Here is a 27,292-nt window from a genome sequence, read left to right on the forward strand (position 1 = left end):
ATAGATTTCAATGGTTTCTTTAAATTCATTGTGATTTATATGCTTTGTTTGCTTTCCTTGACACATGATATATAAATGATATACAATAAGTGGTTGATATATAATAGATGAGAGATGTGTATACGAATTCTAAACCCACACCCACACTCACACTTACACTCACAGCCAACAATTAAAGCAATCCTTGCTTGTACTCGTTGACGTAAGCGTAGTCGCACTCACGCATTTCTACCTCAATTGGTGCTGATTTGGGTTTATGCGAGTATTTTGATTCTTTCTTGCGCGTTTGTGAGCGTGTTTGGTATCTCGATGTAGATGTAGATGCAACTGACTCGTCTTGCTCATCTGCCACCTCTTGCTGTTGCTCATTGAGGGTGTACTGGTAAATGAAATCAGCCGTGTGTGTACGTTTACGCTTTGTTTCGTGTGAGTGCGAGGGAGAGTCGACAAGGACATCACTTTCATCAGTGAGATACTGTTTCTTTTTGCCCCTGGCCTTGCCCTTGACTTGCCCTCTACCTCTAACCCGACCGCTACCTCTTCCTCTTCCCCACCTCTACTCACAACCTTCTTCGAGTGAGCGGGCTGCAAGTCAATCCCAACTGGTTCTTCTTGCTGGTCGCCAAAAGCGTGTTGGACGGCGTTTGGGTTGGCGGAAGAAGTCGTGAGTGTGCGTTTCCTCTTGGGTGTGGGTGCTTATGGGAGAATGTATATCTAAACGAAAGGAAGTGCGACTGTGATTGGAGTTAAGCATAGTCATTGTACTCCTAAAACACCTGATAATCTGGTATTTGGAAGGAGGTAAAGGTATCATAAACTGCCTCTTTGCGTTGGTGGCAGAGGGAGTTGAAGCCAGGGATGCTGTGAAGTGTGAGTTTGACTTTGAGTAAAGTCAAACAAACACCCACTCCAATAAGAGTGATAGACGCTGTTTATGTTATGCAGTTGATTTACTGTAACGCATTTCTAATGACGATACACGTAGCCATATTTCTCGGAGAATTTCACTCGCACTCCTAATCTTAACTCTCCATATCCAATCATTGTGCCTAAGTGGGGGTAGAGAGGGGTAAGACTATGAGATGGTGTGAGTGTATGTAATTATAAACTAACCTGTATATGGTTATGGTTCATTACAATGTGATCTACCACTTGGTACTGCTTCTACTTTGTATTCCAACAGTTTGTTTGGTGTGTTTGCTGTGATTGTTGTGAATGCTGTCGCTACTGCTATTACTACTGCTGCCGCTGCTATGATGACTTTAATTAATCTGATTTCTCTGTTTGCTCTGTTTGCTCTGTTTGCCGCGTCTGCTGCTCTTTATTAAATCTCTCAAGGAGATCTGTGTACTTGGAAGACTTAAAGATATGATCTTGTTGATAAGTTTGATTTATTGGTGGTATTATTGGTTTTGGTTGTGTGATGAGATTGTTATCATTGAATATCTCCGCCAAGCGCTCTTTGACCGTGTGGGTTACTGCACTTGGAAATATTTCTAAAACTTCAACAAGTCTAATTATGTCTTTGTATGATAATGCCTGCTTGGATTCATTCGCTGGTTTCAATACTCCCACTATATCTAGCAATCTATTCAGATCACGCGTTGCTCCTTCTGCATCTCCTATGGGTAGTGCACTTGGTATTGATTCTTTTGGCCATTGAAATGATAAATCATTTACATTGTTACTCTCACATAACTCGCGTAAAAGTAACTCGGATTTATTTCTTTGCTTTTGATTCATCGTTGTTATTGAATAAGAGAGTATTTAAATCAATTAAGTGAAAATTTAATTTATATAGTTGGATGACCGCAATTCCTCACACCAACACACTCACCATGGATACAGAATATCAACAGTTAACTCAAAATCTTGATAACTTGGTTGAAGTGAGGCAGAAGTTACAAGTACAATTCAATGAGAATAATCAAGTTAAGGATGTTAGTTGGGTGTGATTAGGTGTGATTGAAATCAAGCTAACACAACACACAAACCCCAGGAATTCAACAAACTCACTCCTAATAACACCATTTACAAATTAGTTGGCCCTGCTTTAGTCGAGCAAGATCAACATGAATCGAAACTTAACGTTGAAAAGCGCTTAGATTTCATAAAAAGTGAGATTGATAGAACTGAATCTGAGATTGAATCTGGGCAGAAAACAATCCAATCGATACAGCAATCTATCAGTCAACAGACTCAACAAGAGTCTACAGAATAGAACACATAATTCATATATTTATATCATTTCCTTTTCTACACTTAACTTATTTGTTTGTTGCAAAAATTGCACTCAAATTCTCCCAAACAAGTTTTGGTGATTGAGATGCATCGATTGGGCGATGCTTGTTTTGGTTTCTATAATAATCAACCACAGGTGAAGTTTGTTGGTGATAAGTGTTCAATCTCTTTCTAAGAGCTTCGACATTATCATCTGAGCGTTGAATGAGTGGTTCACCTGTTGCATCATCCGTCATTGACTTCTTTGGTGGATTGAATTCTTTGTGGTAAGATCTACCAGAAGCTGGATGAATCAATCTTCCAGTGATACGTGAAATAAGCAACTGATCAGCGATTCTTAACTCCACAGCATGATCAATTGTTTGCTTCTTACTCTCCAACATTCCATCCAGCTTCTCAGCTTGAGTGACTGTACGAGGGAATCCATCGAGGATGAATCTGTATTTGGTTATTAGTCACGTATATGTCTCAAGAAAATATTCACTAACCCAAGTTTACACTTTTCATTAGTCTCAAGTTGATTCTTAATCATACCAACGACAATTTCATCACTGACGAGTCCACCTGCGTCCATGATCTTTTTTGCCTCGACGCCTAAGTCCGACTTCTTGCCAACTTCAGAACGAAGCATATCACCAGTAGCCAAATGACAAACGTTGTACTTGTTGACGATGTTTGGTGCCTGAGTGCCTTTACCTGCACCAGGAGGACCAATAAGAATCATACGCAACTCTTGAGAAGGTGTTCTGCCTGAAGGGAGAGTGGACTTTGTTGATTTCTCAAGTTGCTCAATCTTGCTAGCTAAATCGCCAACCATTCCTTTCAAATTATCTAATTCACGTTGTGCTGCCTCCATTATTCTGTTTTAAGTGGTAGTAGATCAACACGCGCGAGACACGTTACATGTAAACGATGTCCACAAAATATTCAAATTTCAATTTACTAAAAGTGGAAGATATTGGTGATTCTGATTCAGATGATCAGGGTGATCAGAACCCAGCTACTCCACCTAAGAAGAGTACCAAGGTGCACAAGCACAGTGATAGACACTCCAACAGTCCTTCTAAACGTGCTTCTAAACAGCAGCCTCAGCAGCCTCAATTGGATTTTAAAGTTGATCCTGTTTATCATAAAGCACAGCCAGGGGTTGAGCAGAAGCCACAGCCAGTACACAAGTCAACTCCAGTACATAAGCAGAAGCCGGTGCTTGAGCAAAAGCCTGAACCAATCCAACAGCCTGCGCATAAGTCACAACAACCCCAGCAACCCCAGCAACCCTCACAAACCCAATCCATCCCCGCTAAACCTTCCAAAAAACAAGCCATTGTTACTCGCACTATTTGGACCTTCATCATGGTCTTCGGCTTCTTTGGTTGTCTAATGGCTGGGCACGCTTGGCTCATCATGCTCGTCATGCTCTGTCAATCTCTCTCGTACCGCGAAGTCACCGCTCTCTTTGGGTTTAAGACGGAGTACGGCGTTAGAGCTAAGAATAGCGAGAAAGACAGATGGTCAACTATTCTTAACTGGTGGGTGTTTCATTTCCACATATCACTTATCATACTCACACTCACTCACAGGTACTTCTTTGTCGTCACAAACTACTTCTTATACGGCGAATCCATCATTTACTACCTCAAACATATCATCTTCGCAGACGTCTACTTCATCCAACTAGCCAAACATCACCGCTTCATCTCTTTCATGCTCTACATTATCGGCTTCATGGGCTTCGTCGCCAACCTCAAACGTTCCTTCCTCAAGCGCCAATTCGTTCTCTTTTGTTGGGTACACATGTCTCTCCTTCTCATCGTACTCTCTTCCCACTTTATCGTCAACAACATCCTCGAAGGAATCATTTGGTTTTGGGTACCTGCTTCTCTCGTTATTTGCAATGATATCTTTGCGTACGTCTTTGGTATGCTATTCGGCAAAACTCCTCTTATTGCACTCTCACCAAAGAAGACTGTCGAAGGTTTCATTGGTGGAGGTATCGCAACCGTTTTGTTTGCATGGGGATGGGGTACTATCTTCCAGCAATGGAAGTACATGATATGTCCTGTCCACGACCTTGGCACTTCAATCTTTTCTCAAGTGGAGTGTGTACCTAACCCGGTCTTTATTTGGCGTGAGTTTGAGATTCCAAGTATGATTTCAGCTCTGCTGAGTACCATGGTGAGGGGGTTTTAAGGTGTAAAACTGAATTTAATCTAACTCAAACGCAAACAGACACAACGCGACATTACTATTATTCCATACACTCCATTCCAAATTCACTGCCTCTTCATGGCAACTTTCGCTTCAGTTGTTGCTCCATTTGGTGGATTCTTCGCATCCGGTTTTAAGAGAGCATTCGATATCAAAGACTTTGGCGACTCAATACCAGGACACGGTGGTTTGACTGATAGAATGGATTGCCAATTCCTTATGGGATTGTTTGCTTACGTGTATTACAGCTCACTCATCCGCGAAGCTCACGTGTCGGCTGGACAAGTTCTCCAAACGATTGTGTCCTCGTTACGAGCAGATGAACAACTTGAGTTATTTAGCGACTTTAAAAAGTATTTAGAATCACAAAATTATCTGTCTTAATCAATTTATTCATTTTTGTGTGTGTCTTCCTTGTTCCAAAACACGCAACACACGATGGACAGTATCGCGGTTCTATTGTCGCAATCTTTACAACTTGGTCCACAGCGCAAGCAGGCTGAGCAGCAGCTACAGCAAGGTGAATCCCAGGCAGGATTTCTTCTCTTACTGCTCCAGCTCCTCGGTCAGGAGAATGCACCAAATGAGATACGCCTGGCTGCTGCAGTTTTGCTTAAGAATAATATAAGAAAGAATTGGGTGAGTGTTGTGCGTCTGTGGTCGTGTGGTTGCTCACACACCAACAGCCAGAAGACACAGCTATAAGCGTGCAAGATAGAAACACGGTCAAGGCTCAAATAGTACCTGCTATGATTGCGTTATCTTCTAGACCTCCTTTACAAGCTCAGCTTGGTGAAGCCGTTGCTATTATCGCGGAGCATGACTTCCCTGCAAATTGGGATGGTTTGATTGATGTGCGTAGTGTTCTGGCGATAAACACAACCTAACACAACACTCCACAGCAACTCGTTGCTGCACTCACAGAATCAGATTACTCGATTAACAACGGCGTCCTCACCACAGCTCACTCCATCTTCAAAAGATGGCGCTCACAATTTCGCACAGATGACCTCTTTAGAGAGATTATATACGTTTTAGAGCGTTTCTGTGAACCATTCTTAGGCATCTTTAGACGCACTGATCACCTCCTCAGCGATCCCTCATACCACTCTCTTCCAGAAGCTCAACGCGTACAGTTAGCACAAGCAATGATCCTACTCACTCAAATTTACCACGACCTCAACTCACAAGACCTGCCTCCTTTCTTCGAGGACAATAACAATGAATTTATGGGCTACTTTGCAAAATACTTGGTCGAATGGAACGCCCAGTTCGATGATGGCGGCGGCGAGGACCCAACACCTCTAGAAAAGATTAGAGCGAGTATTTGTGAGATCGTTGAGCTCTACTCGCAGAGATACCTCGATGCATTCCCTCAAATGGGTGCGTTCGTTGAGCGTGTGTGGACGTTGGTTATTGGTTTGGGTCAATCAACAAAGTACGACGTTTTGATCAGCAAGGCGCTGAAATTCTTAAGCACAGTCGTTAGAAATCCAGATCAACGTGGTGCAATTGACAACGAGGCAACACTCAATCAATTTTGCGAAAAGATTATTCTCCCAAATATGCAAATGCGTGAACATGAGGAGGAGATGTTCGAGGATGATCCATTGGAATACGTGAGGAGAGATTTAGAACCTACTTCGGATTCAGACACGCGTAGATCTGCTGCTACTGAATTTACACGTGCTTTGATGGAACAATTTGAGAGCACTATTACGACTATCATTAAGGGCTATATTGCTAATTGTTTACAAGTATTTAGTCAACAAAACTGGAAAGCTAAAGATACCGCTATATACCTTCTCACATCTATCGCAAGTAAGGGATCCACATCTTCACATGGTGTGTCATCAACTAATCAACTCATTGATGTTATTTCCTTCTTCTCTGAACATGTTTTCCAACACCTTCAAAACCCTTCACACCCAATACTTGAAGTTGACGCCATCAAGTTTTTGTACACATTCCGTAACCAGCTCAGCAAAGAGCAGATACTGTCAGTCTTACCGTTGCTCGTTCGTCACTTGGGAAGTGAGAATTACGTTGTTTACTCATACGCTGCTATTACTTTAGAGAGAACGTTGGCGTTGAGAAGAGACGGGAAGCAGGTTATCGAAAAGGACGACGTGAGAATATTTGCTCAGGATATCTTAGTTGCCATATTTAACAAGATTGGTGAGGCTCCAACGCCAGAAAAGAAGGCCGAGAATGAGTACCTCGCCCGTGCTGCTATGCGTATTATCTTGGTCGCTCAAGATAGCTTGTCTGATGTACATGAGGCAATCCTCGACTACTTAGTTGGTATTACGACGGAGATTTCCAAGAATCCATCCAACCCACGTTTCTCGCAGTACATTTTCGAGGCAATTGCTGCTTTGGTTAGGTTTGTTGGGGGTACACATAAGCAACTCCTCCCCAACATGACCAACAAGCTACTCTACGGACCTTTCCAAATGATTCTGGGTCAGGACGTCCAGGAGTTCCAGCCATTCGTTTTCCAAATTGTCGCTCAGTTGTTGGAAATTCAGGGCGAGGGTACGCCAGATGCATTCAAGCCTCTACTCGCGCCGTTAATGCAGCCTACACTATGGGAGCAGCGTGGTAACGTTCCACCTCTGGTGAGACTTTTGAAGGCCTTCTTGCTCAGAGTGTCCGAGGACATAGTCGCAAACAACCAGATCAGCAACATTCTGGGTGTGTTTCAAAAACTCATTGGAAGTAAGGTGCAGGATGTGTACGGATTTGAGTTATTAGAGGGGCTCATCGAGAATGTACCTGCGCAAACCATGCAGGATTACATTGCACCCGTTTTGACTTTGCTTCTTACACGTCTGCAAGCGAGCAAGACTGACCAGTTTACACGTGCATTCATCCACTTCTTTATGCTCACTGCTGCGCTCGACGACAAGGGGTATGGAGTGCCGTTCTTGGTTAGCGGTTTCGATAAGGTTCAGCCGGGGTAAGGGTGGCGTTTGATAGATAAACGCACACACTAACATTTCTCACAGTCTGCTCCCTCAGGTGCTCCAATCTGTGCTTCTTCCCGAAGTTCAGAAAGTCACGCAGCGCGATCGCAAGGTCGTCTACATCGGTCTGGTGAAGCTATTGACAAACACGCAAACTATACAAATGGGCAAGGTGTGGTCCGTTGCAATGGAGTCTCTGCTTAAGCTCTTCATCAACCCACAGGATCTCAAGGCTGCGGGTACGAATGAAATTCTTGTGGACGACGAATCAGGCTATCAGACGACTTACGCTCGTTTGGCTTCGTCTGATTATCCTCCAGCTGACAGGTTTCCCAGTGTCACCGATGAGCGCTCTTTCATGAGCTCTAGCTTGGACGCTTTCAGTAGGAACGTCCCAGGTCAGATCCCTCCGCTTCTGCAAGGCATCCCTAACGAATTACTCTCCCCACTCGTGCAATTCATGCAGTCTAACGGTCAGACCATTGTGTGATTTTAATTTGTGGAGGTTTGTTGGTTTGTTTGTGGGTGTATAAAATGCATTTATATTATATTACACAAGACACGTGGTGGTGATGATTACTGGCTAAACTTGAATTGGTGCGGCTTGTGCAGCTCCTGTTCCACTTCCAGCTGCTTGAAATGGATTGTGCCTAATAACTACCTGCTCAACGACATGCTCCGAGTCTGCGAAACCGAGTATGTCTGAGATGAGTGAGCTGTAGATGCGTTGGCATGTTAGTCAGGAATACAACACCAAACACTCCCACCTTTTGGCCCCTTTGACTCTGTCTATATCGGTGGAGTTGTAATTCGCCAATCCTCGTCCAATCTCAATGTTGATGTTACCTTCGCTCAATCCTCCGGTAATGTTCGTCTCAAGTGAAGAAACACTACCGCTTACATTTTGAGGTGCGAGATTTGGAGTTGGTGGGTAACCCTCATCGTTCATCCTGATAGCTGCGAGCGAGAGTGGAGAGATGTTTGACGTGATTGTCGCATTAACCAAGGATATAGTGACTGCTTGACCAATGGCAAAGGTGCCGCGCACAGCGACCACCCCGGCTGGTAGAAGTCTCCCTCCGCCTCTCACCAACGCCTTGGCAGCACCAACATCGATGACAATCTCTCCCGCAGGATTGAGACCATTAAGGATCCACCACTTGCGATCTCCCAAAGGATTACTCTTGGACAGAAACGCCGTGTGTGGAGGTGCAGCGAGCGACCCCCCCTCGTCTCCACCCGGAGCAGTGATAATGTCGAATATGCGCTCAGGGTGGGCACCGTGGGAGACGACGGTGGTGACACCGGCAGCTGTAGCCAGCTCCGCTGCTATAATCTTGGTCTCCATTCCACCCGTACCTAGAGAAGTGCCCATTGTCGACGTCGAAACTGTCTGGCGGATATCAGCGATGTCTTTGACAATGCTCACCGGCTTCGCGTCGGGGTTCTTCCGCGGATTATCCGTATAAAGACAGTCAACGTCTGTCATCAGAAACAGGTAATCAGCGTGCACCATAGCGGCTGTGATTGCAGAGAGCGTGTCGTTGTCACCGAACTTGATCTCGGACACACTGATAGTGTCGTTCTCATTGACGATAGGCACAACGCCCATGTCGAGCAGCTCTGAGAAGGTGTTGACGGCATTGAGGTAGCGTGTGCGCTGGGCTGTTAGCAGGGCGCCACCACTCTACACTCCACTCACATCTGAAATGTCGCCCCTGGTTAGCAGGATCTGGGATATTGGCTGCGAGAGCTGGGAGAAGAGGTTGTCCCAGAGCGCTATTAGTCGTCCTTGTCCGATTGCAGCTAGGGCCTGTTTGGCGTGTGAGCTGTGTCATGGGAATCAACAACCGCACGCGCCTGCTTCTTCGCAAGGCCTTTCGGACGACGGGCCATGTCCATCCTCTTCAGCCCCACGCCGATAGCGCCGGATGACACGATGACAACTCGGTGCCCGGCGCGTATCAGGCTCACCGCCGTCTCGACGATACTAGATAAGAGAGCAATCTTGGGGAGATGGGTGTGGTCGTCGTTCACGATGGAGCTCGTACCCAGCTTAATCACAATCGTCAGGTGCTCCTTTGGGCCCGCGTGCCGTGGATTGGTCCTAAAGTCCGCGCTGGCATTCATGATGGTACCGAAGATGGAGACAGAGCGTGGATTGCAGGCATGGTTGGGAGCAGCCAAATGAGCATCTTCTGCATCTCGTGTAACTCGTGTAACTCATGTGCTTTGTAATTCACCTGCATCTCCTGTATCTTCAACACCTTTTACTCTCATGTTCAGGCGTCTTATTGGACTCAGCAGTGCAGGTAGCAGAACTGGCCATAGAGCACTCTATGCTGGCGCAATAACTAGCGCGGTGCGTGGGCGGTCTACATTGCACTAACCTCTGACACGTTGAATCAGGCCAGCTATCTGTATTTCAGCCATCTCAGCAGCAACAGCAGCAATATCCGCAACAATCTAAGCAGCGATTTCAACAAGAAATACATACACAATGACGCATTGTCGTCTCCCGCACAACAACCGTATAACACACCAACTCCAGCCATAGTCGACGAGCTCAAGTTAAAGATCGGAGATGAGCACGTTATTACAAGACAGGATGTTATCCAGAGCAGCGTAAACTCACAGTGGTCATATCTCGTCGATGCCCCGCCCTCCATTATCGTAAACCCTGCAACAACACAGGACGTCGTAGAGATTGTTAATATTGCGCGCAAACATCACATTCCACTTATTAGCAGAACCGCTGGTACCTCCTTAGAAGGCCATTGCAGTGCCGAGCATGGTGGAATTATGATCGATTGCGAGCAGCGTATGGCAGAAATACTTGAAATATACCCTGACGATATGCAAGTACGCGTACAGCCAGGTTTGAAGTGGGTAGACCTCAACGAGCATCTCGAAGAAGCCGGCCTAAGCTTGTTCTTCCCTCTCGATCCCTCCCCAGGCGCAGCTATCGGTGGCATGTTGTCAACAAATTGTTCGGGAACTAATGCATGCAAATACGGTTCAGCATCTTCCGGAAATTGGTTTTTGAACATCACAGTTGTGCTAGGTGAGTTTTTTTCCGTTTGTGTCTTAATATTAACAATTATAGCCAACGGTAAGGTAATGAAGACGCGCCAGCGCGCTAAGAAGAGCTCAGCTGGTATTGATTTGACAAAATTATTCACCGGCGCTGAGGGCACTCTCGGTGTGATAACGGAGCTAACTCTGAAGCTGGCTCCGAAGGAGCCCACCTCCGTCGCTATTGCACCCTTTGATACCATAGAGGATGCAGCCAAGGGCGTCTCCAAGGTCATCCAAAGTGGTATCAGTGTGAATTGTGCAGAGCTTCTGGACGATCTATCAATTATCGCTAACAATAGTAGTCGCACAACCAAACAGTATGCAGAGAAGCCCCACATCTTCTTCAAGTTCGTCGGCACACCAGCGCATATGGCTGAGGATGCAGATCGCACAGCGAGCATTGTGAGGGAGTTCGGCAGCCACCTCGAATATGCAGAGACAGACGAGGAAGCGAAGAATCTGTGGGAGGCGCGCAAGTGGGGTCTGGCCAACATCAACGCGATGGTTCCTGAATCTCGAATCTGGACGACGGATGTTTGTGTCCCTCAGTCCAAATTGCCAGCCCTCGTCAGACAGATTAAGGCGGACGCAACACAAGCTGGTATCTACGCCCCCCTTCTTTCCCACGCTGCAGACGGTAATTGTCACTTTCTCCTTGCTTTCAAAGATGATAAGGAGAGGGTTATAGTGGAGCAATTGGTAGAAAAGATGGTAGAGCGTGCACAGGCTTTAGATGGTACTTGCACGGGTGAACACGGCGTAGGCGTCGGCAAGAAACACCATCTGGTGCATGAGCTTGGCGATACCACTGTCGAGGCGCTCTGGTCACTCAAGAGAGCATTCGATCCCGATAACATCATGAAGTGGGTACGCGCACGATACTTGGATCTCATCTCACATCTCACAGCCCAGGAAAACTATACCCAGATATCGATTTTCACAAATAGGTGATTTAGCGTTTCTGTTTTGGTCACAAGTCACAAGTGCGCTTAAAACATTTCAAATGAACCAAATTTGTCAATACTTTGTCTAATCTACAATATGAACCCCTTACATGATGTCATGGACGATAAAGGCAACTCAAGGGCACTTGGAGATAGTTTGTTAGATTATTCATATACCCTACACAATCAACAGAATAGCCTGACATTCAATACAATTATATGCTCATAATCTGTTGAAAGTTTATGTTAATTTATGGTAAGCCGATATCAGTTTGAGAATTGCAGCTTACATCAAGAACAGCGCACACATATCACAACATTCTCAGTCTTGATGCGAATCAATCTGAACAGTCATGTATATGAGTAATGCATGGTATATACTACGATAAGGATAATCTTTTAGGTTTATTGAGTCGCGAAGGTGGTGGTGGTGGTGGAGCTTTTCTCCTTGTCACGCTCTGCGCGGCGAGGCTGCTCTGTGAAGATGCAGGCGAGGGAGCGAAATCAGCGACAGTACGATGAATTTCTGTTGTGGAAGCTGGCGCGGAAAGGGGACTATCTATATCTATAGAAGTGTTGCACTCCCTCAATACATCCATATCGCTCGATATCATAGGTAGATTACTGCTGCTGGTATTCGGCGACCAAGTGCGCAGCAAGTCAGAAGCTGACTGCGTTGCTCGAAGGTTAGGCAGTGGCTGGGTGAAGTCGTTAGCGAGCGCTACCATATTTGGTGTCGTGGGCTCGCTCGCTGATACGAATCCATTCACTCTGTCTACATCATCGAAGCAATCAGAAGACAGACATCTGCGCACAAGCCGGGAGGTTGTGGGGCTGATATCGCGCACCCGCGTTGATATAAGTGAAGTAAGTGTGCTGTGGATCTCTGCAGTCTTGTACTGGCAGTATTTCACAACTGTCTCGTTTAGCAGAGGATAAAGAACTCTGAGGTATGTGTGTCGCAGCTGTCGGAAGTGATAAGCGACAATTCACAGAGAGTATCGCACTCACCCCCTCCTGCTCATCTGGCAGATCAGACAGCTCGCGTATGAAAACATCGACGACCACCTTGAGGTCGTTCGTATAGAAGTAATCTTGTGTACCAACTGTTGTGAAGAGCAGGAAGAGAATCTTGAGAACGAGCAATTTGACGCATACGTCTTCCTTAGAATTCCTAGCTCTGTTTAAGATGAAAATGAGATTCTCTCCGAATGTTTTGCTGCTCCCTAAACGTCTAGTAAGAACATTTAATACCAAGTTTTTAGAAATTTGCAAAATTTGCGGGTTTGTAACTGATGTTTCGATATTACTTATCATATATTGTTCGTTGAGGGACGTCAGCAGCTTTACGAGGGTGTAATTGAATGTATCGTCATCCTCATCTCTTGTCCACTCCACCAAATCAAATAGATGGTCCAAAAAGCTCGAATCAAAAGTCTGGAGATCTTGATGGTGTAATTTATGAGCTCGGCTGATCTCAAACAGGAAGCAAACAACTGGGTAACGCAGTCGTACTTCGATAGGCACTAGCCCTGTACCGTCATCGTCTTGACCAAAATATCCGTCTTCTACGTGCCTGATTATGTCTTGCGATAAAGGTAACAGCTTGCGCCAATTTGCGGGACATTTAAAGTAGTCAATGCGTCTTTGACCGTATTTAAGGAGTAGGCTGTATGCTACGAATAGCTGATGCGGGTCTGTGGTCTGTAGCAAGTCAGTAAGTTCCGATAAGCCGCGGAGAAGGCAAACGGACCTGTATAATGAGGTCAATGAGCACCGTCTGCATTCTCATGTAATGAAATCTAAATAAATCCGATTCGATCATCATTGATAACGCGGCGTCTAACTGAGTCGCATCGATGAGATACGTGGCTGTTTGGAGTGCTTAGACTACGTAGCCAACAAAGAAGAAGCCACCCACTGTGATATCTTCCACACAGCTTTATAAACATTTTCAGCCTGCCGTCTAATTCTAACACTGTAGCGTCATCAGGCGCGTGGCCGTACTCATGCAGTTCTGGGGGTTGATCCGGTAAGCTGGCTACGTTAACGCACGTAACGCGACTCACCTGCCCAAAAATCATTAAAGTCATATATTTCCCAGACGATGAAATCCTCATCATCAACCGTCATGGGGGTGTAGCTAAGCGAGTGTTTTGAACGCATTCTGCAAGTTGATCTAGGGTACAAAATTAAGGGGTATTTGGGTTGTGTGTATGATAAAGCAATAAAAGCATTCAAATCAGCCCTAATGGATCGTTACTTGTGACTCTGGTCCTAGTACTTCTTTCTCAGCCTCCTGCTGCAGTGCAAACACTTGCTGCCTATACTCCTCCTTTTCTTCATCGGAAGTATCCACAGATATAGTCTTGAGCCTGTTGATCCATTGCACCGAGCGTACAGCCGCACGGACTATCATTCGTTAACAAGGCACACGCCTTAATATATCCACTTACAGCTCCTCTTAGCATCGAATGCTCGTCTGACATTCGGCAGCAAGTCTTCATCCTTATCACCCAATCCTTTGAGCCATGGATGATCTATTACTTGCTGTGCGGTGAATCTCTGATCTGGATCTGCATTCATGCACCCTCTAATGAAGTCTTTAGCGGTATCTGATACCGCATTCCAGCACTCTGCAGGCTCGAAATTATAATTACCATCGATAATAGCATTAATTTCATCCTTTTGTTTGCTGTTCCTATCGAAAGGAGTTGTCCCACTTAGCAAGAAGAAAGTAATGACACCTATAGCCCAAATATCCACAGGAAACCCATGTCCAGTTTTCTTGAATACTTCAGGTGCCATATAACCAACTGTACCGCATATATGATACAACTGGGTAAATTTTCCCGACTCTATTATCTTGGACAGCCCAAAGTCTGCAACACAAAGATCAGAAGCTGAGGAATTGTTATCCCGAAAGAGAAGATTCTCAGGCTTAAGATCGCGATGAACAATGCCTACACTGTGGAGATACCTGACTGAATCACTTATCACGCCGACGATGTCTTTGGCATCTTTTTCGAAGAAATGACCTCGCTGGCAAATCTTGTCGAATAATTCACCACCTGTACACAAATCCATGACTGTGGACTGCGTGAGTGACACCGCCTCAGCTAAGAACGCAAGACGAACCGAGGTAAAGATTGTTCATCGTTTCAAAGTAATCGATTAGCCTGACGATATTGCTGTGTCCAGTCGATGCCCTCTTGAGCACTTCTATCTCATTTCGTATGAGATCCTCACGGCCTAAATTCACTCAGAAAAGCCGGAGACCTTCACTACCAACTCACCTTCCATCATTTTCTTGTTTATCACCTTCACAGCGTATTTAACACCTGTTTCATTGTGTATCGCCAGCTTCACCGATGAATAGGTACCTGATCCCAGTACCTCGCCTTATCAAGCCCTGTTTAAGTATATACAACAACGTCATGAGCAAAATCATTTACCAGTTTTATATTGACATTGCTGGAGCGTCATGATTGTTCAAATCAGCACAAAGAGGGCCCCCACAAATTCAGCGAAATAAATAAAATTAAAAAATACAACATTCATCTTCATAAAAGTCTAAGCCTCTCCGGCTAGTCTCTGTTTTTTCTTCTTAGCTCTGTCCGCCGCGTCCTTGTCGCGCTTTTTAAACAAAGAGTGTCTCGAATCCTTAGTAATCTGTTTGTTTGCAGACTTATTCTTTTCGATATACGACATGGCTTGGCCACCAGCCAGAGCTGATGTTGATCCCGTCATACGCTTAGTCACTCCGTGTATTGTACCAGCCAGGTCATCTTCTGAAGCCTTAATGTCGGATCCTATGTCTGCTGCTGATTCATTGGCAAGTAGTACAGACTCGAGTAGCTCAATCTGCTCTTTCTCAGATCTGTATACCAGTTCTGGTAACCTTTCAATACCGAACAGGTGCGTTATCACCTTAAACGCATAACCCTGGTCTACCAAGAAACCCTGTCTCTTTGTTGAATAAAACATTTCTTGCGTATCTGTCGATACCAGCGAGTAGAAGAAAGCGTTGAACCCCTCATCGTTACGACGCTTGGCACGCAGAATACGACCTATTAGGAAAATTTAATTTGAGTACTTCCTATCATCGGTCAAACCCACCTAATCTCTGAGCTTCTTGTCTACGAGATCCAAAGTGACTACTGATTTGAATCAGGCATGTAGCCTCAGGTAAATCAATCGACGTATCGCCGACTTTCGACAAGAAGATAGTGTTGACGTTGCTATCGAATTGGAATCTCTGTAAAACTCTCATTCTCTCTACTTGAGAAGTACCTCCGTGAATATATGGTTTTTTCAGCTTACGAGCGTACTGTTCAAGACTATAGACGCAGTCACTAAACACGATAATTTTGTCGCCCCTGTCTTCATGGAAATCAATGAGGAATTGACAAGCCTGGAACTTGTGAGGATTCATCGAATAAAGCAACATCCGCTTTCTGCTCTTTTCTCTGAGATACTCTCGGTAGAAACATGGGACCATTGGACACCACACTTCAGCACATTGAACATTGGCGATGTGGCCTTTGGCGGCCAAGTCCATCCAATTTGCTTCGTAGAGCTTCGGTCCGATGAGGAAGTTAAGATCGTCAATCTTATCGTCCTCTCTGACAAGCGTAGCCGTCAGACCCAACTTGGAATGCGCCTTTATTGTTGTAACGACTCTTCTAAACATGGCAGCAGGCACAACATGCACTTCATCCAACAAAATAAATCCCCATTCGCGTGAAGTAAGGAAGTCCATCATTTTCTGCGACTCATGTGAACGATTGCGAGTATTAGCTACCATTGAGTAAGTTGAGACAACAATACCGCTATCGCCACCAAACTTCTCCTTCTGGTCAGCAGTGAATACTGATATCTGGCTGTCATTTACGTTGGACCACTGCATGAATTGCTGTTTCCACTGCATAACGGATACGGAGGACGTACAGAGAACTAATATAGACTTCTTGATTGTACACGCAGCTGTAATACCAACAAGCGTCTTACCAGCACCACAAGGCAAAACGATGATACCGGATCTAGCTCTGCCGTTACCAAACATCTTACTCAATGACTTTTCTTGATACGGTCTAATAACTGTCACAGGCTTCAAATCAATATCAAGATTAGGGTTGCGTGTGTCATTGTGAAAGTCATATTCTTCCAACATTGGATACTCCAACTCGTTACACCTTCTCTTGACGGTTTCGATTTCATCCGACTTGATCTCAAAGGAGTGGACTTCTTCGTCGTCTTCCATCTCATCCTGTTTCTCAATATCTATCAGAGCGGTAAAGTATTCGTCGCCAGTGTTCTTTTTCTTATCGTCTGGTTTGTTTTGCTGCTCGCCTTCGTTTGTGGTGTTTTCAGGAGGAGGATCAGGTTGATTAGGCTGATTAGGCTGACCACTCTGATTGTTTGTACCTTGAGCTTCTTTTGTACCAGGAATGACTAAATCGCCTTTAGTGGGTGCGGAGCTGGTTTCGATGTGCGAATTCGAGTCGACACGAGCATTCTTGATAATCTGATCACGGAGCAGCATCTGCAGCGTATCGGCGTGGGCAGATTCAACGAAATACCTGTTGTGCTTAAGTACCAGCTTAACTTTACCGTATGACATTGTACACTCCTTGATAAAGGAAACGATAGAGGCAGGTACAGGCACTTTCGAGAGTCTGTTAAGAACTTCAATGATATCGTCTGTTTCCAATCCAACAGATACGGCCGCTGTGCATGCGTGTGATTAGTCATACGCTGGTGCCACCAAGTACAACTCACCGTACAACGAGTAGGGCGTAATCTTGTACTCCTCCATAAGGCTTGTTCTACTGACTGGCTCTGAAATCGCTACCAAGAAGTCCTGTGCTTGTTCAGCGATAGGCGAGAATCCCTCTAATATGATATGACCATCCTCTGGCGACACCCAAAGTGGACGATTCGGGTGATCTGGCTTGAGTGGCAGATCACCGTAATCGTGGCTACCGAATAAATAATCCTGATTTATGCCATCTGCCATTCGGATAAGATGGTTGTTTAGGCGAAAGGAGATAAAGGAGGATATAAATGTTTACAATTACAAATTCATGGAAATTCTTGTCTTTTACTAATACAAGGCGCAATTCTTTAGTGTTCTGTCTTTTGTCTCATACCTCTCACCCAGAAGCTTTGAACTCGCCATTCACTCGTATGTCTTTGATATCAATGCTGTCGAAATCTTCGATAGCCTTCAGTCCTCCGTTGACAGTAGCATCACCATCCACACCTGCCATCGCCTTTCCAAACAGCATCTTGCCCATAAATGATCGGAACACTGAGTCCCTGCCTTCGATCAACTTGATAGGCGCATCACGCACTTCTGCGTACAGGCGAGTCACCTGTGGTGCATCAACATTGTCTGGATCATTGGCAAATTCTGTAAATGCATCAAATGCTTCATCTGGATGAAATATGGCGAATGCGTTGCGTGGGTATGATTCTGACTGCGTTGAATTGAGCGGTGGAGGTGCTCCATTGTATATTATCTAAAAGTTGTTAGTGTTGTGTTCCAAAGAAAGAGCTAACAAACCCACCAGATATGGTAAAATGCTGTTGACGTTTATAGGCAATGACCGCAACTGATCGGGCAATGCTATGTCAGCAATGAGTGTTCCGCTGACCAATACCTGTCCAGGACCTCCTGGCTGACCAGGGAAGGGATTCGGCCAAGGAAATCCACTTTTTCTGTGTACACTCAGGTTCTCCATGTGCACATTCCTTACGATATCAGGCATAGGCGGTACACCTGGTAAGTCAAAGTTGTACTCAAAATTCTTGAGAACTTGCTTAAGCCACGACGGAGTATTTTTTCTAGCTGCACCTCCTGTAATCTTGAATGGAGTGGGTGCGTTGTTGAGGAAATCACTCAAAAACCGACTCAAAGCAGTCTTTATGGTGGACAAATTATCTGAAGTGTTCTTGAAGGTCTTCCAATGCAGGTTCGTTGTAGCTTTTGCACCGAAACTCAGCTCATCATCTGACACCTCGATTGGTTTTGTTGTGACTGTAGCTAAGGACAAGCTGCCACCACCCTCTTCTTCCTTGAGAGGGAGCACTGCATCTACTGGTATTTCATATGGAAATACTACGCTCTTTAGTGCTTTCAATATGTCTAATTGAGGCAATGGAAGTGATGCACTAGCGTCTACATCGAGTTGTTCCTTATCATCGGAACTGTTGTGGGTAGCGACATCTAGCTGTGCAAGGTTAAAGAGATTGAGCATTTCGGAGTATGTTTCATCGATGGGTGTACCGGGCTTTGGCCATGGTGAAAGATTTGGTACTGTTTTGGGTGTTAGACAGAGTATGATTAGGAGACTTAACACCCACTAGACAAGGTCTCTTGAACAGTAATGTTATTCTTTTGGAAATGAGTATGCAATGCACTTTTATTCCAGATATGCACTTCAACTTGTGGGATAATAACAGAAACATCCATCACACCCTTCTCTGCAACCCAAACATGCTCAAAGAACGACTGTAACCCTTCCAAATCAAAGTCGGTGCCGCTGACTGGCGTGATCGACGCTCTCAAATCAACACCTTTCAACCAATCGTCTGGATGAGAGAGACGACTGTTAGAATGCTGCAAACCAGGCATAATAGGAACGCTCATAGAGTCTAATAGGGTAATGTTGAAGAGCTGTACTGTCTCATTAGACGATCTAGCTTCTACAGTGATTGGATGATTGACTACGACGTCGAGCGGGCTAACGGCTTTGGAAAGGAATCTACCTATAGAGAGTCTCCAGCGCTGCAGAGGCCCACCTTTAGGATCCACAATACCGCCTGGACCCAATCCGTCAACGCCCAACGCCTGATCGAAATCGAGTCCAAATGGGACAGAAGTCTTGAGTACGATGGGTGCATCCTGTTCAAATTCCACATCAGAAGGTATTTCAAAGGCAATTGAGTTGCGAATCGCGCTATCGCTCAATGGGATGGCGGACTGACGACCAGCCAAAGGATCAGAATCGCATTTGAAAAGGAGGACAAAGAGGAGGGTTAAAAAGCAAAGTACCAGGGACGCTGACCAAATAATTATCGCCCACGTTGATGGCCTGCGTGGCTTGGTCACCAATTTTGAGTCGTGGAGAAGTGGAGAGGATTCAGAGGGGAGATCGTCCTCGTCGTCTGTAGCAATATCTTCAGCTTCCTCTGCATCTGAAGATATCTGAGCTTCTACGTGCGAATATTTTCCATTTTCCGTCATCGGTGCTGTTGATCAAGATGAATGTTATGGTGCGTGCATGCCTTCTTCCATAAACGAGAGCTTGCGAATATACAGAGAAATATTTGACAAGTCAGATCTGTTTAGCAGCAACGATGACAGGCTTCTCGTTATTGACAACTGGCTCAATGTTCCTAACGACTGGACGTGTTCGGGAATAGAGGGATTTCATCGTTGGCGCATGTTGTTAAAATCTGATATTGAGGCTACGGAGGCAATGCTACAGTGCACAGATGGTGACGAGCCACTAATCTCGTCAAACCTCATCGCTCACTGGACTTGCTGGATGGCTCTGATCAATCCAGCGGTGTCGAAGCACCCAATCACTGCAGTCAACAAATACTTCATCCTTCCAAAGCGTGAAGGCCAGAAAGGCAAGCCAAAATCAGTCAAGGTCGATATTGTCGCGGATGCAGGAAGATCTTGGATACGTTTGTCCAAGTAGGTGGCTCTGTTCTATCCAATACCAACCTAACAATACCAACAAGCATAAAGCTTTCTTCAATCCTTGCAGAATTGGCTGAAATGGACTCTCTAATAACGTCATCAGACGACGACAGCGATAGTCATGTTGATCAGCCAATGCCAGTTCCATCGCTACTGAAAATAGGCCATGAGCTATCTGCGGCCTCTATCAAGTTTATAATTCATGATCAGCGACCAGACATACATCTCTATTTGACGCGTCTATCGCGAGAGGAAGTAGCCGAATCGGATTCGAGGATAAAGGGTCAGCTAGAAACTCTAAATCTCTATGGAATTCAGGTGCATTTCGGTATACCAACATACGACCTAAAAGTTTCACAAAAGCAGCCTAGAGTGGCGTTGAAACCAACTACCAATATCAATTTAGACGTATCGATACTCATAGCATTTACATCAATCACTACTCATATCTACAATCCCGCAGAGGCCTCTCTCAAGCCCAACAATGCCACTGAACACATCAGAGCCATCTCCAATCAGCTATACCAAGAGTCTGGCGTATGTGCATTGTTTGATTTGATTAAGGAGACGTGTGATACTGAAACATTACAATTCTGGACTACACAAGAGAACAAAGATCGCACATACAGCATACTTGACAAAATCGGAGGAGCTACCGAAAAGCTCAGACTAGAAAGCATCTTTGAAGGAGGCAACGATAGCTTTTGGGATGGTAGCAGATACTTTAGCAATCAGATGGGCGGACTACCCGTGAAGATTATCAACGACTCTGGTGATGATGTCCCTACAGCCAGCTTTGATGATTTTGTGCTAAGGAGAGCTCACAAGGCGCTCAACTCAGACGGCAACATGGGATCAGCGGGTAAGTTGACACCTCATACACTTCGCACTGTAATAGCAGGATTAGAGAGGGGCTGGACGACACTCACCTCGAATCGGCAATCAATTAAGGCTTTAGTGCAAGGATGGCATACGCATGTCAACAACAACAGCTCACTGGCGACATTCTGGTTGGTAGAGCCGCGATCGCTCTCGGAGCAACTGCTAGAAAAATCTGATAGAAAATCGAACAAATAGATAGAAACATGCATAGACTCATTAAGCTTTCACACTATTTTCTAATACTTCAACGCGTGCATTCAGTTTGAGATCGTTGAGTGTTTTGAACGAAGATGGATCGATAAGACAAATATACTCCCACTCATCGCTCCAATCCTCGACCTCAACTTTATTTATAAAGTCGCTAATCTTATCCTTAACGTTCTTGCCTTGTTTCGAGGCACAGGTTATGCGCACCCTCATCTGAGCTCTGGCGAGTGGGAGAACACCTTTATCCTGTATCTGCTTGATAACTTCACCACTCTGTGACTTTGCGTTTTTGTTGGCATTCACGCTGTAGTGGATATCGTGCATGGCCTTCTCTACCATTGACACTGTGACTGGTCTGCCGCTCGATGGATCGACACAGCGCTCTGCTACGATTGTTGCGATCTCTCTCCACTTATTGGACAAATCATGTCCGCGCTCCTTCTCACCGACTTGCAGCTCGCCTTTCTTGAGAATTTGTTTGATTATTTCATCGTTATCGGATGTACCAAAAGCTTTCTGAAGCTCGTCGTTATTGCATACTGCACCTTTGGACACGTTCGTGAATACAGAAGATATCTGCACGACATTATCGATATCGCTTTCGCTGTTGTGTTGTGAGATTATCAGTGTTTCGTGGGTACACATGTACCCACGAGCCATTTCTCCATTCACCAACTTTGTTCTTGTAGCAAGCTATCTAAAATGCCGTCATTTAGTCTTAAAGTCAGAAACTGTGTCCAAACTCACTTCAAATCTTTTACCGGCCTTCTTGAGACGCACGATAGAGACATTTGTGAGCTTGACTAGATATGTGTGAGCTGTAGCTCTATATACGTCACATCCACCTCACTCTGATTCGATGGCTGATTAATGGGCATCCGGGATGACGTTCAATTATAAGCTGAGCAAAAACACATATACATTCATCATAGCTTCCATCTATCGTGTAAAAACAAAAAGCGCAATTCATAGGTTAGAGCCAGTGTTTAATTTATTATCGTTGCATGAGGACTCTAGAAGTTTGCAAATTTTCCAGCATCCTTTCTAGCCTTGGTCATAGCGGCAATAATAGCACAACCGACACCAGAACCATCTTCAGCGTGTCTAGAGACAATCTTTTTACCATTTTCACCGAGAATGTCGACCAATGCATTGTGCATCTTTTCGGAATAGCCAGGGTACTTTTCGTAGAGAGATCCATCGACGGCGACATCACAACCGTCTTCTTCTATACCCTTGTGCTGAACAATGGCAGCAATACCACAAGCAGAGAGTCTTGCTGCACGCACACCGATCAACTCAGCCATCTTTTTGAAGAAGTGACGCTCCTCTTGGGTGGTGTTGAGGTCAAAGAAGTGAACAAACAATCCTGCACTAAGTAATTGCTCGTCAGTTGAATCAGTCTCCATCAATGACAAGAAGGCTGTTTGGAATACGAATGGCTTCTCAATCTTGTAAGTGTCTTGACCAAGGAAAATGACACCCTCATCGATCATTTCACAGAGAATCAATCTGAATACTTCACCAAGGTAGAGACCAGCAATCATCTTCTCGTAAGCTTGCTCGTGTGGCTTGTTGGAGGTAAGATCGATAACTTCGTCGTACTTGGTGCGTGGAAGGTGCTTGTGGTCGAATGAGTCAAAGGCACCGTATTCACAGTTGATAGCCATTCTTTCATCCGCTGGACAACCGTCGATTTTGAGCTTGGTGATATTGTGCATCTTGTCCATGTAAGCAGCGTTACAACCAGTACCCAAGATCAAACCAATGCGTGTGTTAGGGTGGGTGTACCTCGATGCAATCATAGTACCGGTAGTGTCGTTGATAATGGCAGTGACGGTAAGGGGGCACTTGACCTTTTGGAGTGACTGGTTGAAAAGCTCGCTAACATCCTTTCCTTCAACGCCTGGGTTTCCGAAGCCCTTTGTCCATCTAACGAGAACACCCTGGTCAATACGGTCTTGGAGGGTTGGGTAAGAGAAAGTGAAACCTAAAGCCATGCCCTCTGGAGTGCCATTAGGGAAGTGGTCATTTAAGAAAGTCATGAGACACTGAGCACAAAAGTCGAACAAAGAAGCACCATCTTCTTGCTTCTGTTCCTCGGTCAAACGGTACTTGGATTGAGTAACTTCGAATTTTCCAGCACCCTTCAATTGTACGTGACAAACACGAAGATTTGTGCCACCGAGATCCAAGGCGATAAAGTCACCCTTCTCTTCGCCAGTTGGATAACCAAACACGTATGTTGGAATCATAGGCACAGTCTGTTCAGGCTCTCCCAAGCCTTTTCTCAGTGTCTTTACAAAGGCGTTTGTGATCAAGCGAAGACGAGCAGGAGAAATGCTAAGCTGCTCGACCAAGCCTTGGTAGTGGTCTTCTAATTCTGCAGGGATGGCGTGTGGAATGTCGCCAGTTTCATTTGAGCGGGTGTGTGATGCTGTGGTTGTACCGAGGATCGCAGAAGCAACTTCCTTCCTTGGTACGCTAGTTGAAGAGCGTCTTTGGTTCTGTAGAGGTGTGTCAGTGGGGCGTGGAAATGACTGGATTGGAGTGTGCAACGATATCGATTTGGATATCGATCGACACAGGTAAAATCACAGTCTATTATTACTCATACTCACGTTTTGTGAGCTAACAGACATTCTGCAGTGTTGAAAGTTGTAAACCAAGCGCGGCTTTAAGGGTCATGACGATCAGCAAACTCCGCGGAATCGAGTTTTCGGTTGTTCAGAAAATGCAGAATATACTTTGAAAATAACAGCGTCTATATCTGCCAATATTTGCTACTCATGTAGGTACAAATTTTCTATTCCAAGGAACACACCAATTGGACAGAGTTAGAAGCCTTGAGAGGTCATAGGGAATAAAGAAAATCGCTAGCTTCAAAGGGAGCTCTGTCCGGGAACTTATACATCGATAAACGTGTTGGTTAATCTGCAAGACACTCATGTTGACGCCAGGCATTGGCGTATGCTTTTCTAGTTTTTGGAAGCGGCCAAAGCTGAGTTATCACTGCTTGCACTGCCTGTGGACGATTTCGCGCTTTATGCGCTCGCATTGGATCGGTCCTGGGCATGTGCCAGCTTAAGGGCATAATTCGCGTTCCTTTGAGCAAAAAAAAAAAAACAAAAGCAGCCGAAGTCTTACGGCCTTTGAGATGCTCGAAATGATAATGCCATATAAGAATCCCATCACTCCCCAGAAACTCCATCTTTCCACTCGGTTGAGCTAACCGCAACACAGCTGAACATCTGCGCAGAAAGAGGCTACTTGAAGATTTCAGATGCCATCATATACATCGCTTTACCATATATCCATCCACACCAAATATCCTTGTCTGGTTTTACATTTTTGTGATTCTGTGCTGGCGCTACTTCTTGGACAAGTACTAGCATCAGCGGCAATGTCGTCGTGTGAGTTGGCTTCAGAGTGTTATATATCACTGACACATCTACAGTCCGTTTCCTTCAACTCGTTAAACCGTTCCAGCAGGTGTGCTATCTTGGATGATTGGGGAACACGACTCACACAGCTCACAGATTCTCCCTGAAGTTTCTGCCCCAGAGCGCAAAGGTGGGATTGGCGTTACAGCACAGATTCCCCTAACAGTCCTCCCACACAGTCCCTTTCAACCAGAAAGTAGCCTGGACAGCAGTCACGCTTCTTATTTTCTTGGTTTGCTCACAGGTTCCGCTTTATGGTATCGTGTCCAGTGATAGCTCTGATCCTTTATATTGGATGAGAGTTATCCTGGCCTCAAATCGTGGTACTCTTATGGAACTCGGTATCTCTCCAATCGTTACCTCTGGAATGATTATGCAGTTATTGGCAGGCGCTAACTTGATTGATGTTGATTTCTCTCTTAAGGAAGACAGAGCCTTGTTTGGCGCCGCTCAAAAATGTTAGTCTGCTGTCTCCGCCCGACACGTCGCTTACCAGCCACCAAAAAGTATTCGCGTTGATCATATCTCTCGGTCAAGCAACCGTATACGTCTTGACTGGCTTGTACGGCCAGCCATCTGACCTCGGTGCCGGTGTCTGCTTGCTTTTGGTCGTACAACTTGTTGCTGCTGCTCTGATTGTCATTCTTCTCGATGAGTTGCTTCAAAAGGGTTACGGTCTTGGCTCTGGTATTTCTCTCTTTATTGCCACCAACATATGTGAATCTATCGTCTGGAAAGCTTTCTCACCAACGACAATCAACACGGGCCGTGGTCCAGAGTTTGAGGGTGCTTTGCTTGCTCTCGTCCACCTCCTCTTTACCTGGAATGACAAGACTAGAGCACTCAAAGAAGCCTTCTACAGAGACAGACTTCCAAATGTCTCAAACTTGTTGGCTACTCTCGCAATATTTGCTGCCGTCATCTACTTGCAAGGATTCAGAATTGAGATTCCGGTAAAATCCAACAGATTTAGAGGCCAACGTGGAACATACCCAGTCAAGTTATTCTACACATCTAACATGCCAATCATGTTAGAATCTGCACTTAGCTCAAACGTTTTTATCATTTCTCAAATGCTCTACAGCAGATTCCCTGATAACCTCCTTGTGAAGCTTATCGGTATTTGGGAACCATTGGAGGAGTCACCACAACTATTCGCTACTTCTGGTATCGCTTACTATATGTCACCACCACACACACTGCATGCGGCGTTAGTTGACCCATTCCACACAGCCATTTACGTTGCGTTCATGCTCTCTGTTTGTGCCATCTTCTCCAAGACATGGATCGAAGTTTCAGGTTCAGGTCCAAGAGAAGTTGCTAAGCAGTTGAAGGACCAACAAATGGTTATGGCTGGTCACAGAGAAGGATCGATGTACAAGGAGCTTAAGAGAGTTATTCCAACGGCTGCTGCTTTCGGTGGTGCTACTATCGGTGCTCTTTCCGTCGTTGCCGACTTGATCGGTGCTTTTGGTTCAGGCACTGGTATTCTTCTCGCCACTACCATCATCTACTCATACTTTGAAATCTCTTCGAGGGAGAATCTTAGTCCGGAGATGGCTTCGATGGGTGATATGATTGGGTAATTGACGTAGGAAAAGTAATTAATCAATTTCATTCTTAATACGTGAAAAAAGGGGATATACAAATAAAGTATTGGCGTATATAGCATACATTTCTGAATATTTAGCTCACTTAAACGAAAGATTGAATAAAAAGTCATGCTCTCCTTTCCCTTTACTTGTACGTCTTGAGTATCGTGTCTTATCTCTTAGTGTGCGTCTGAGGCCACTACGTGCTTTATGATGTTTGCTGTGAAATTCCCTTTGGTTCTCATCGAAGTTGATGTTGAGTTAGACAGTGTTGAGGAGCCAGACGAGATATTTCTGTGGTATTCTCCGTTGGCTTTGTTCGGCTTCTCTATTTGCGAGTGGCGTCGATAGCAGTGCCTGGCAGAGCAAGTACACCACCAATAGCAGTAGAGGCGAGTCTAAAGCAAGTTCTAGTTGTTGAGCTCGTGAGGTTTAAAAGGCGCTTGCTGGGGAGACTGAAGGTGATTAGGGAATTTGCGCTTAAATGCGCTGCCCAGTGAGTTTCTAAAGCTTTTGTAACTCTGGATTTGCTCGGCTTACTCAAGCTGTTCAAGCCGATATTCCGGTGGAGGCGTTTCGCTTCTCTCGGCAGCTGAATTATTTCCATATCTTTCAAACTCTTTTCCTCTATTATGCCCATTGCATTATTCACAAAGTTTCATTTGCAGACTTGCAGGGCTGTGCATACAGGAGACCAAGAACACCGAGAAGACCAAACAGAGAGTAGAGAATGAGGCTAACATGCTTGAGATATTTTGTTACCGTTGCCAATATACATGGCCATCTCTTCGGACTTATAACGGTGGCGGATGAGATCGACTAAGTCAAAGCATATAAGCGGGAGATGAATGCAATAAATCTCTACAGAGCCACACTGATAACCCACAAACATTTGAAAAAGATATTTAAGATACCGCTACTGAAAATAATATTCTCGCTAACGCTGTCGTGATTCCTCTTCATAACACGGTCATCTCGGACTTTTGAGTGAGTGGCGATGGAGATATATATT

At 45.1% G+C, this 27,292-nt stretch overlaps 16 protein-coding genes across 16 annotated transcripts; 6 read left to right on the plus strand and 10 right to left on the minus strand.

The window, feature by feature from the left end:
- Window positions 1-172: 172 nt before the first annotated feature.
- On the minus strand, window positions 173-1,044 carry J056_000031 (uncharacterized protein; the record flags this gene model as incomplete). Its single annotated transcript, XM_009267429.1, has 5 exons — window positions 173-415; window positions 460-681; window positions 777-861; window positions 909-928; window positions 982-1,044. The coding sequence occupies 5 exons, from the start codon at window positions 1,042-1,044 to the stop codon at window positions 173-175; spliced, it is 633 nt and encodes a 210-aa protein (XP_009265704.1).
- Window positions 1,045-1,838: 794 nt separating this feature from the next.
- Window positions 1,839-2,221, plus strand: J056_000032 (Prefoldin subunit 6; the record flags this gene model as incomplete). The annotated part of the gene is made up of 2 exons (XM_009267430.1): window positions 1,839-1,940; window positions 2,000-2,221. 2 exons carry the CDS (start codon window positions 1,839-1,841, stop codon window positions 2,219-2,221), a joined length of 324 nt encoding a protein of 107 aa, XP_009265705.1.
- Window positions 2,222-2,267: 46 nt separating this feature from the next.
- J056_000034 (Adenylate kinase 1) lies at window positions 2,268-3,097 on the minus strand (the record flags this gene model as incomplete). Its single annotated transcript, XM_009267432.1, has 2 exons — window positions 2,268-2,679; window positions 2,730-3,097. The coding sequence occupies 2 exons, from the start codon at window positions 3,095-3,097 to the stop codon at window positions 2,268-2,270; spliced, it is 780 nt and encodes a 259-aa protein (XP_009265707.1).
- A 56-nt stretch (window positions 3,098-3,153) lies between these two features.
- J056_000035 (Putative phosphatidate cytidylyltransferase) lies at window positions 3,154-4,833 on the plus strand (the record flags this gene model as incomplete). Its single annotated transcript, XM_009267433.1, has 3 exons — window positions 3,154-3,770; window positions 3,822-4,416; window positions 4,471-4,833. 3 exons carry the CDS (start codon window positions 3,154-3,156, stop codon window positions 4,831-4,833), a joined length of 1,575 nt encoding a protein of 524 aa, XP_009265708.1.
- A 54-nt stretch (window positions 4,834-4,887) lies between these two features.
- On the plus strand, window positions 4,888-7,908 carry J056_000036 (Importin-alpha re-exporter; the record flags this gene model as incomplete). Its single annotated transcript, XM_009267434.1, has 4 exons — window positions 4,888-5,088; window positions 5,136-5,303; window positions 5,352-7,411; window positions 7,461-7,908. The coding sequence occupies 4 exons, from the start codon at window positions 4,888-4,890 to the stop codon at window positions 7,906-7,908; spliced, it is 2,877 nt and encodes a 958-aa protein (XP_009265709.1).
- A 93-nt stretch (window positions 7,909-8,001) lies between these two features.
- Window positions 8,002-9,548, minus strand: J056_000037 (putative glutamate 5-kinase; the record flags this gene model as incomplete). The annotated part of the gene is made up of 4 exons (XM_009267435.1): window positions 8,002-8,134; window positions 8,186-9,078; window positions 9,121-9,231; window positions 9,267-9,548. 4 exons carry the CDS (start codon window positions 9,546-9,548, stop codon window positions 8,002-8,004), a joined length of 1,419 nt encoding a protein of 472 aa, XP_009265710.1.
- A 148-nt stretch (window positions 9,549-9,696) lies between these two features.
- Window positions 9,697-11,443, plus strand: J056_000038 (uncharacterized protein; the record flags this gene model as incomplete). Its single annotated transcript, XM_009267436.1, has 4 exons — window positions 9,697-9,780; window positions 9,828-10,482; window positions 10,525-11,359; window positions 11,404-11,443. The coding sequence occupies 4 exons, from the start codon at window positions 9,697-9,699 to the stop codon at window positions 11,441-11,443; spliced, it is 1,614 nt and encodes a 537-aa protein (XP_009265711.1).
- Window positions 11,444-11,820: 377 nt separating this feature from the next.
- J056_000039 (Protein dip1) lies at window positions 11,821-13,573 on the minus strand (the record flags this gene model as incomplete). The annotated part of the gene is made up of 5 exons (XM_009267437.1): window positions 11,821-12,405; window positions 12,452-13,144; window positions 13,194-13,312; window positions 13,362-13,457; window positions 13,510-13,573. 5 exons carry the CDS (start codon window positions 13,571-13,573, stop codon window positions 11,821-11,823), a joined length of 1,557 nt encoding a protein of 518 aa, XP_009265712.1.
- Window positions 13,574-13,688: 115 nt separating this feature from the next.
- On the minus strand, window positions 13,689-14,926 carry J056_000040 (Calcium/calmodulin-dependent protein kinase type I; the record flags this gene model as incomplete). The annotated part of the gene is made up of 5 exons (XM_009267438.1): window positions 13,689-13,852; window positions 13,897-14,529; window positions 14,579-14,692; window positions 14,737-14,841; window positions 14,896-14,926. The coding sequence occupies 5 exons, from the start codon at window positions 14,924-14,926 to the stop codon at window positions 13,689-13,691; spliced, it is 1,047 nt and encodes a 348-aa protein (XP_009265713.1).
- An 87-nt stretch (window positions 14,927-15,013) lies between these two features.
- J056_000041 (putative DNA repair helicase ercc3) lies at window positions 15,014-17,459 on the minus strand (the record flags this gene model as incomplete). Its single annotated transcript, XM_009267439.1, has 3 exons — window positions 15,014-15,510; window positions 15,560-17,170; window positions 17,222-17,459. The coding sequence occupies 3 exons, from the start codon at window positions 17,457-17,459 to the stop codon at window positions 15,014-15,016; spliced, it is 2,346 nt and encodes a 781-aa protein (XP_009265714.1).
- A 136-nt stretch (window positions 17,460-17,595) lies between these two features.
- On the minus strand, window positions 17,596-19,691 carry J056_000042 (uncharacterized protein; the record flags this gene model as incomplete). Its single annotated transcript, XM_009267440.1, has 3 exons — window positions 17,596-17,964; window positions 18,013-18,761; window positions 18,809-19,691. The coding sequence occupies 3 exons, from the start codon at window positions 19,689-19,691 to the stop codon at window positions 17,596-17,598; spliced, it is 2,001 nt and encodes a 666-aa protein (XP_009265715.1).
- A 37-nt stretch (window positions 19,692-19,728) lies between these two features.
- J056_000043 (uncharacterized protein) lies at window positions 19,729-21,233 on the plus strand (the record flags this gene model as incomplete). Its single annotated transcript, XM_009267441.1, has 2 exons — window positions 19,729-20,150; window positions 20,198-21,233. The coding sequence occupies 2 exons, from the start codon at window positions 19,729-19,731 to the stop codon at window positions 21,231-21,233; spliced, it is 1,458 nt and encodes a 485-aa protein (XP_009265716.1).
- A 21-nt stretch (window positions 21,234-21,254) lies between these two features.
- Window positions 21,255-22,123, minus strand: J056_000045 (Ribosome maturation protein SBDS; the record flags this gene model as incomplete). The annotated part of the gene is made up of 4 exons (XM_009267443.1): window positions 21,255-21,849; window positions 21,899-21,942; window positions 21,993-22,048; window positions 22,096-22,123. The coding sequence occupies 4 exons, from the start codon at window positions 22,121-22,123 to the stop codon at window positions 21,255-21,257; spliced, it is 723 nt and encodes a 240-aa protein (XP_009265718.1).
- A 135-nt stretch (window positions 22,124-22,258) lies between these two features.
- J056_000046 (Hexokinase) lies at window positions 22,259-23,887 on the minus strand (the record flags this gene model as incomplete). The annotated part of the gene is made up of 2 exons (XM_009267444.1): window positions 22,259-23,752; window positions 23,867-23,887. 2 exons carry the CDS (start codon window positions 23,885-23,887, stop codon window positions 22,259-22,261), a joined length of 1,515 nt encoding a protein of 504 aa, XP_009265719.1.
- Window positions 23,888-24,648: 761 nt separating this feature from the next.
- On the plus strand, window positions 24,649-26,274 carry J056_000047 (Protein transport protein SEC61 subunit alpha; the record flags this gene model as incomplete). Its single annotated transcript, XM_009267445.1, has 5 exons — window positions 24,649-24,658; window positions 24,703-24,737; window positions 24,785-24,818; window positions 24,868-25,146; window positions 25,196-26,274. The coding sequence occupies 5 exons, from the start codon at window positions 24,649-24,651 to the stop codon at window positions 26,272-26,274; spliced, it is 1,437 nt and encodes a 478-aa protein (XP_009265720.1).
- Window positions 26,275-26,608: 334 nt separating this feature from the next.
- On the minus strand, window positions 26,609-26,920 carry J056_000048 (uncharacterized protein; the record flags this gene model as incomplete). The annotated part of the gene is made up of 1 exon (XM_009267446.1): window positions 26,609-26,920. The coding sequence occupies one exon, from the start codon at window positions 26,918-26,920 to the stop codon at window positions 26,609-26,611; it is 312 nt and encodes a 103-aa protein (XP_009265721.1).
- Window positions 26,921-27,292: the final 372 nt, after the last annotated feature.

This window comes from Wallemia ichthyophaga (assembly GCF_000400465.1).
Source record: "Wallemia ichthyophaga EXF-994 unplaced genomic scaffold scaffold1, whole genome shotgun sequence".
NCBI classification, from domain to species: domain Eukaryota; kingdom Fungi; phylum Basidiomycota; class Wallemiomycetes; order Wallemiales; family Wallemiaceae; genus Wallemia; species Wallemia ichthyophaga.